Source organism: Aedes aegypti, chromosome 2, assembly GCF_002204515.2.
Source record: "Aedes aegypti strain LVP_AGWG chromosome 2, AaegL5.0 Primary Assembly, whole genome shotgun sequence".
Classification (NCBI taxonomy): domain Eukaryota; kingdom Metazoa; phylum Arthropoda; class Insecta; order Diptera; family Culicidae; genus Aedes; species Aedes aegypti.
The window spans coordinates 437,626,321-437,635,895 of NC_035108.1; the positions used below are offsets into that span (position 1 = coordinate 437,626,321).

At 38.9% G+C, this 9,575-nt stretch overlaps 1 protein-coding gene across 1 annotated transcript in view; it reads left to right on the plus strand.

Annotated features, from left to right (window-relative positions):
- LOC5566986 overlaps positions 1-3,222 on the plus strand; it is a 131,315-nt gene extending 128,093 nt beyond the window's left edge. Inside the window, exon 6 of the mRNA XM_001651341.2 lies at positions 864-3,222. Coding sequence (XP_001651391.2) covers positions 864-2,503 — 1,640 coding nt within the window. The 3' untranslated portion in view covers positions 2,504-3,222. The remainder of the gene's footprint in view (positions 1-863) is intronic.
- Positions 3,223-9,575: the final 6,353 nt, after the last annotated feature.

Below are 9,575 nucleotides of genomic sequence, written 5' to 3' on the forward strand. Positions count from 1 at the left end.
AAATTCTTCGTTTCTTTTTTATGGCAAAATACATTACTTTTTAAACCATCAAAAAATAACTTCTTCGCATTGAAAGTATTATAAACTTTGATGATAAGTATTGTTATACACTTCTTCTTCTTCTTTCTGGCGTTGCGTCCTCACTGGGACAGAGCCTGCTTCTCAGCTTAGTGTTCTTATGAGCACTTCCACAGTTATTAACTGAGAGCTTACTATGCCAATGACCATTTTTGTATGTGTATATCGTGTGGCAGGTACGATTATACTCTATATGCCCTGGGAGGTCGAGAAAATTTCCAACCCGAAAAGATTCTCGACCGGTGGGATTCGAACCCACGACCCTCAGCTTGGTCTTGCTGAATAGCTGCGCGTTTACCGCTACGGCTATCTGGACCCCTTGTTATACACATGAAGTTTGAATTCTGTGGCAAATTAGGTGAATAAATTGCCTTACATGCTGGCAAATTTGTAAGTTATCTGAAATAGTCAATTTTTGCATTTTCAACAGCCAATATCTCAAAAACTGGACGTGCTATGATATTTTTGAAAGCAGCAATGGATTCAGCAACTCTTAGTTGAGTGAATAACGGTATTTTGGTGTTTGAGACAAAAACGTGTTCCGCAGTGTAATCGAGTGAAAATACAATCGCCTAAAGAAAACTTTTATGAATCCGATGCTATTTTATAACCATAACGATCAGAACGCTTCATCCCCACTCAATTACTAACCGCAACTGTATAAATTTACTTCAACATTGCATGTGCCATAGCTTCAACATCAAACTCTGCATTTCACATCACTCAGCACTCATCCCTACGCATATAGGTAATTGACCAAGTTCTTCTCTTTTCCCCTTTTTTAGGCTTCGAAGTTTACCTGAAGGCCAAAATCGAAAAACTGTCGCAACTGGACCCGGTGGCAGCATCGGCTGTCGTTGCTGCCGCCGTTTCGGCTGCCAATGGCGGAGTGGTAGTTGGCAAGGCGCCATCCAGCAAGTTCAACCTGGAAAATATGTCGGCCAAAAGCGTCGACGAGAGCAAAGCATCGGTATATTTCACGCCGAACGATGGCCACCTCAGTCCGGAGCCGCCACTGCAGCTGCAGCTGTCGCCAATCCATATCAACTACATCAACGACGTTACGATGGGCGAGGGCACCTCGGTTCCGCCGGGGCCACTGGGCGGGGATACACCCAAGTCGTTCAAATCGGTTCTGGGAGGGGCTGTCGGGGGACTGGGAATGCTGCCAAATGTGGCAGGTGTTAGCGGCGAGGGCGCTGGGGTAGTTGTAAGGTCTATATTGAAGCCTCCGGGCAAGTTTATGTATGATAGGAATCTTCAAAAGTATCGAATGTGTTATCAACCGAATAGGCTTAGTGGGGGATATGGAGGGGACGAGATGGATGAGAGCATGAGGTATGAGTGTTACAATGATGCGATAGAAGGTGGCGACTCGTGTGAGGATGAACACAACTATAGTCTGAAGCATACAAGGAAGCATAAGCGAAGGAGAAAAGCCGTTGGGAAACCGGCGGGAGGGAAGCAGCTGTGCGAGTATGAAACTCTACTGATGAAGAATTTGGGTAGTGATTCTAAGGAGGCTCATTACAAGATTATTCACGTCAATAAACTGGGTGGAGGAGTTGGAATTGACCCAGTGGGAAGTGGTTGGACGGCTGGTCGAGCAACCTTCAGGAAGAAGCTTCCGAACAATACCGAGTACTACAACTCGCTGGAGGATATGATTCAGGATAGTAATGAGAAAATTCGCAAGTTGATATACGATTCTAAAATTGACATTATGAACGAGGTGATAACAGGGAGTAATAGTAGGGATAGGGTTAGCGTTAGTAGTAGAGGTAATATAGTGAACTTGGAAAACAGGGAAACAGAGCGACTGAAAAGATCCTCTGGGATTGGTACGATGATTCATCAGAATGTCCCTACGGCAGCAGTATCTACAGCGAATGTCGCTAGGAGCAATAGCAATAGCAGTAGTAATAACAACAGCCAAATCAATAGTGGCAGCGATAGTCGAGATTCGCCTTCGACTGCGCAGAACCTCAACTACCATCAGCCTTTGAAGAAGATACATAAGCTTCACTTCAATTCCAGTACAAACCGCATCCAGCAGAGCACTAGTTTGCCGGAGATATACTACGGTTGTTCACCGTCTAGTTCCAGTTCGACGCTGATGCATCACAACTCCGCCGTAACCGGTAGCGGACAGCCGTCGAATGCGCTTACCACAGCCTCCAACAAATCCTCCAACCAGTCGATTGCGCAGCAACAAACCCTTTCGTCAGCTTCCTCAACCGGTTCCAATGTGGCTCATCCACCGTCTCCCCTACCCCCCAATTCCTACCATCAGCCAAAAGTGCACGGAAAACATGTGATCTTAGCGGTGGAAAATAACGGCGGCCGCAGCATCGAAACTAGCGACTCATCTGAGCCATCATCGCCCAAACTTGACTGCAGTGGGTCTCATTCCACCAGCAAGTAAAAAAAACCCATCATGTGATTCGCCACAGAGCGCCACGTTGTCGTTGAAATTTGATATATGATTGAACGTCAAGTTACAGTAACACTTTTGTCAACACGCAAAATTAACAGATTATGAATTACCTAGAGAGCGGTAGAGCTCCATCTAGATCGACAGCAGCAGCATAAACACATAGATATAACTGCAGCAATTGAATTTAACACATAGCAAACTATCCAACACTCCAATTTCCGATAGTTGATTGATGGATATCATCGAAGATTTTTTTTACTTACATATTTCCGTATAACCATTACCGATATCATGAGATACGCCCTACAGTTATCTAATTTTATGAGCCATTAGCTAAACCCCTAGCGCAGTATGCTTCTCTCTCTTTCTAATCAGTAGGTTTTCGATTGTAAATATAACTTTATGATTGTAACAACTATACCTTATAAACACCCTTTGGTACCGTCATGGTTGAATTTGTGAGTATGATTGATTGATTAGCAGGGGCAAACGAGTAGGACTCTTTATGGTCTCAACTGAATATCCCTTAACCCCTCTACCAGCAGCTTCATTTTTTACCATAAAAAAATATTCAAATCGCGATATTTTATTTTTCTATTTCTTGATATTTTTGAAACATTCTCTCCTTTTGAATTATTTCTTCGAAATCGTCAGGCTTATCGGATCCCTAGAGGATTACTTGAAAATATTTTATAAGAAATCCTTTTAGAAAAAAATCTAAATTGAAGAATTTAGAATTCCTGAAAACCAATTTTTCCTTAAATTCTTCGAGAATAAACTTTAAAAAAATTTCTAGTAGTGTTCAGAATTCAGATAATACTTTCAGGGAATCCTCCAAAGATCCATCCTAAAACTCCTCCACCGAATCTCCCAGAAGTTCCAGCGATACTTAAAGGATTTTTTTCCAGAATTTATTCCAGGAACTCTTATAGCACTCCAACTTTACTACCTTCAGTTATTTCCTCAGGGTTTGCTTTGATAATTTTCCAGTAATCCTTCCACCGATTTCTCTCTTTGATGCTCTAAGATATTTTCTAAACAATCCACAGCCTTCGACAATACTCGTTTTATACGAGTTTTATAATAAAACTTTTATTTCCAGGAAACCCTAAATGATTCCTCCAGGAGGTCCTGGTTCCGGATAGTCTTCCAGAAATTTTCTTGTTGATTCCTTCAAGCATTCCTCCGCGGTTTCACTCAGGAATTCCTCCAGGGATCATTCTTGAAAATCTATTGGGAATTCTTACACGAATTTCTCAATAAATTCGCCCAATACTGGAGTAGCAACCACGGGCGGTCAATCAAATTTAAGCTCAATTCTCAATAAATTCGACCACGGTTTCCTATGAAGCTCCTCCAAAAAATTCCCTCATCATTTCATCCAGGGAGTACTTCTACATTTGCAGTTATCTTCTGAGTAATTTTTCAAGTAAATTCTTCTAACTTTTTTTTTTCAATAATTATCTTTGCTAGAAAATGCTCAGAGATTTCCTTAAGCGTCTAGGAGTTCTTTCAGAGATCCGAGCAGGAGTTTATTGGTAAGTTTTCAACCGAGATTAATTTATGATTTCAATTTTGAACACCACCTATTTTTTCATGCAATTTTTCTTATAATTCCTGAAAAAATGTTTGAATGTCTTGGAGTTATTGCTGGGTAAATTAATTGGAAACCACTCAAAGTAATTCCTGAAAATATCATCACAGAAATACCATGTGGAAATCCTCAAGAAATCCAGAACGATAATTTTTTGGGTAATCCTAAGGTAATCCCTGAACTCTCTGGAGTATTTTTTAGAGTCCTCAGAAAAATTTCGAGTTTAATTTTTGAAGGTATGTAAACAAAATTCTTGGAGGAATTTCTTAAGAAGTGCGTAAAAAAATCGTTATATGAACAATGTTCATTGAACATGTTATAATAATTTCGGAGTAGAAAACTTCGGACTTTGTACAATCTGGGGTATTTTTTGAAATTCCTACAGAAACTCATGGAAAAAATGTTTTTTTTTTTTTAGGAATTCCTCCAGGAGTTATGCACCGATTATTCAGTTATTCTTTGCCTGTTTCATAGGGATTGTTTCAAGAATTCCTACATGGTTCTTATCAGAAATTGATATCTTCTTTATCCCTGTTCAAGTTCAAGTTCAAGTTGAAGTACGTGACCGTTTTTTTCGCTCTGTGCACACCAAGGGTGGTTCAGTTCAATTACGAAGTAGCAAACTAGCTACTTTGAAGTGTACGGATGTAGGCTGATAGTCATATGGAGATAGAGAGTCATGAACAAAAGAAAATGTATTTTTCGAGATATCATGAGTCAATTTGGAAATTTTGCTCTTAATCTAACATTTAATTATTTGTGACACATCAATAAGATAAGACTCAATCAAAGAACGATTTCTCCGATATTTCTTTGAGCAAAATCCAACATTTATTTCAATAGATATATCCGCCTTCAAAGACTACGTCCGAGTTTAATTCGATATAAATCCACTTCAAAACCGCGTGAAACAGTCTTACCAGGAGATAGTTTGAATCAACCTTCTTCTTATTTATTGTAAAATGTTTTCTGAGAGTGATGCGATAGTCGTAAATCATGTTTATCCTCCCTTTGTTGAATCGCTGCAAATGAAAATACAAATTTTCTACGTTTCCTTAACCTTAATCTGAAATCCTTATTTTCACCAAAATGTACGTGATAGATGAGACGTGAGATAAAAGTAATAACTTGTGAGCAGAAGATGGTGACAAAGTTTTAACAGAGTATTTAGCAACAGAAATAAATTAAAAAAGTGAGGGTCAAACCTTTCAAAACAAGAAATAAATTGGAGTTCTTAACTAGGTATTAAATTTATATATCAAAACACAAAAATGAAAAGGAAAAATAACAAAAAAAAAAGAATAAAGTCAGATGTCATACACAAGAACACAAACACACACACTTATAAAGACAGTTACATGCAAAAGAATAAATAACATGCTGCAAGTGTTAGTAGGTGAACTAGAGCAAGGATACCATATTATTACTTATATGTACTATCTCTTATCGGTAATCACTCTACGTTTATCTATTGTGTATGAAATCTAGAGAAAAAAACAGAGAACAGAAAAGGAAAACTATCAAAATAAAACAAACAGAGAATCCTATAGACATTTCAATTATAGAGTCTTTTAAGTGGTTGGTGAAGAATATGAAAACTGAAGACATAAACAGATGAAAATCTCTCGCTTACAGAGAAGTCAACTGATAATAAAATCAATAATATACTAATGAAACAAATATGCAAAAATAGAAACATAAAAATATATTAAAACCCAAAAAAAACATGAATTTCATTACAATATGAAAATATTAGAAACCAGAGACGAGAAATATATCAAATTTAATTATTCCAGATAATTAAAGATAAACACGCTCAAGATCATTTAGATACGTTAGAATTGGGAAAGAAATACCTAACACCCCCCTTGTTCCGCCGTCTATCATTTTTTATAACCGCGATCGACTATTTTACCAGTAAATACCACTCTTATCGAAAGTGTGGGTTTACTCTAGAAAGAAAATGATGAAGCGATACAGTCTGTGAAAACTAGCCTCATAATGAAACACAGATGCAAATTTTGAAGTTTTTTTTCTCCCTATCTTTAAACGGTATCAAAAAGTAATAGCGTGCCACTTTTTGACGTCGGGAGTTTCATGTTTTATTTCGAAAATTTTGATTTTATTTAGAATCCTTGAAAATCCTATCAAGTTTCTGATCAGTTCTCATCAGAATTCTCTCAAGACTCTTATCAGAATCGTGCGTGCTTACTCCGCGCGGCGTGTGAGTCGAGACGAGTCGCTCTCACTTCGAATAACGTGAGACGACTAATGTTAATCAAATGGGAGCGAATCGATAATTATCACCTCATTCGACTCGTCTCACCTCACAAGCCGCGCAGAATAAGCACAGTCTTATGATTCTCATCAAAATCTTTATTGGATTCTCATCATCCTTGTTCCTGCGAAAATGTTGATGAGAAACCACCTCCTCATCCCGAGAATTTTGCGATTAGTCTGATAAGAATCCTGGGAGGATGCTGATGAAAGATCTACACTGAGGAAACGGAACGTATGAGGCACACAAGATTTTCTTATGGAATAACGACATAAGAAGTATTTTGTTTTTCATTCGAGAATCTTATAACATTCCACAACAGACTTATGAACTCATTACATAGACAGATATAATTTCATAAGAAACGCTTTTTGGTTATCAAACGCATTGATCATTGACTTTCATAAGACAATCTGGAGTACGACTTTCTTAACAATTTCATACGAAAATCTTATGAATTACGTGAAGCGATGCTAATAACATAATATTCACGATTGAGATTCATAAGCGCGCGTATAACCCTGAGAGAGAGAGAGTCGCGAAGAGGAAACATATCAACGTCATATGCAGCCCAGATTACGCTGTCACGAAACGTCAAATGCAGCCCGTCGTTTTCATGGCTGAAAAAATGAAAAGTATATTGTTTTTAAAGTAAACTGTTATTAGAAACCTCAGTCAACGGAGCAGTTTTCCTAAAGATGCTGATAAATCTAAACACAAGACTAGGTAGTTATTTCTAATGTCTGCTACATTTGCTGGCATGAAATTCCACTCAAAAGGCTGTTTATGCTTCGCTGTGATGCAAACGCAATATTTATTAGCTGATGTGTTCATGTGAGGGTTTGAACCTCTTGTGAATGGTTGATATAAACACAAAGTGAAACGACAAGAATTTCTTGTGAATATCGGACGTTTTGTGTTTCCTAAGAATCTTAGGAAAGAGCAAAAAAACAGTCAAGAAATCAATCCACACGCGTTCTCTTATGAAATTCTTCTCAGGATTCTCGAAAGAATCATCTTATGATTCTCATAAGAATCATGTCAGAATTCTCATAAGAACCCTCTCAGATTTCTTATTACTAATCTCCCAGTTTTTTCATCAGCATCCTCGCAGGATTCACATGATGTGGAGATAGGTTCTCATCAGAATTTTCGCTGGAACAAGGATCTCCTTAGGATTCTTATAAGACTCCACTCAAGATTCTCATTACTTATTATTCTCTCAGGTTTTTCATCAGCAACCTCGCAAAATTCTCAAGATGAGGAGGTGGGTTCTCATCAGAATTTTCCCTGGAACAAGGATCCCCTTAAGATTGTCATAATCTCTGGATTTCAAAAAACGGGGTTCTAAAAATGGACCGAAAATAGTCACCTGTATTAAAAACGACCATGCTTGCTTCCGATGAGAATCTTTTGTCGAATAAATGTGATTTTATATGTGACAGCATGGAACTTGAGTTAAGTCTCCTTTCACTGAAGCAAAGAATTATGTAAGATTTGTCTGAAAACATACATAGTTTTTTTTTCCATAACGTTCATCAATACATCGCATAAACTTTTGCGAGGTAATTTTGATTCAATTTGTCTGATGAAATACATACATTCGATGTGAAAGCCATGTAAGTTATGAGACATTTATCCCTATACTTATTTACGTTCGAATGCGCTTGCTATCGAAAATTTAAATTAGAATTTTATATTCGTTTTACTAAATTAACGAACAGAGACGGGGTTGGTAGTCTAATGGCTACCGCTTCTGCTCCAGAAGCAGAAGGTCGTGGCACAGACAAACAGACGTAACAGATTGATGGCTGCTTGGGCACGTCAGGAGTTAATCATCAATATTAACCTCCTTTTCCCGAGCAGCCTAGATAGCCGCGTAGTGTCGGTAGCGGTTGTTTCAACTGGCTAAGAATTAACACTACGGACTGCCTGTTCCGGTGGTAAAAGTCCACCTCACAGGTGACCCCTAATTTATGGTGTGATGCGTACCGTGCCTAAGAATGAATGGTTAGGGGGGTCTAAATAAAACCTAACCGCAAACGGAGCCTGTGGGGTACCAGGGCGCCCTCCACAGTATTGAGTCCTTCCTGTGCTACCCGGAGCAATGGTGCAGGTGACCTTGTGTTTCTCCGAGATAATCGGCTGCCCTTCTTCAGTCTCTATTTTGAGGCTTAATAAGGGTGGGATTATGAATATGTTGACATTTAATTTAAATTATCACCTATATGGATTCGCATTATGCGTTTTACACAGTGTATTCTGTGCTCTTTCGCCTTTGGCGACTTTAAATAGATACCGATCTGGTTTTTTCGTTGCTGGTCTTTTTCGTGCTGAGATTGCAAAAAGCTTAATCCTGCCTAGTTTGGGTAGTGGCTACGGTTAGGTTAGCTCAGATCAATCTTCAGCATAAAAGAACAGCAACGATCAATCTTTGCAGACTCATGCAAAATGGTGCAGCCCAAGTGGCGCTAGTTCAAGAACCCTACTTTCGTAGTGGGAACTTCTATCTAGGTAACCTTGTGGACCCAGTTTTTGCTACTTTTAGCAAGCTTGAAATGGCAAACTCGCGCTCCATGCCCCGCGCATGCGTGCTCGTTAATAAAGCAATCGTTGCTACACTCATTTCTGAGTTAACTACCAGAGATGTATGTGCTGTCACAATCGATGTTTCTGTTGGTGACCTCAACAGGAAATACATCTATTGTTCTGTATATTTACCACATGATGAACCATCCCCAACGGATGACTTCAAACGAGTTGTCGTACACTGCGTAACAAAAGGCCTTCCGCTGATTGTGGGCAGTGATGCCAATGCTCATCACATCATCTGGGGCAGCTCGGATATCAATTTAAGAGGCTCCAGTCTGATGGACTACTTAAGTAGTACAGACCTTGGATTACTTAACATAGGCAATCGCCCAACCTTCATGGTTTCTAATAGAGAAGAAGTGTTAGACATAACGCTCTGCTCGAATAGAATCAGTCACGAGTTGACGAATTGGCATGTATCAGATGAGGAATCATTATCTGATCATCGCTACATCTTCTTTGAACATTCAAATGTAACTGCGCAGACTTTGCGTTTTAGGAATCCCCGGTCAACAAACTGGGAACTCTACATTGAATTGGTTGCGACCAAATTTCATGGATATTCTCCGTCCATTGAAAATCCAAGTGATCTGGAT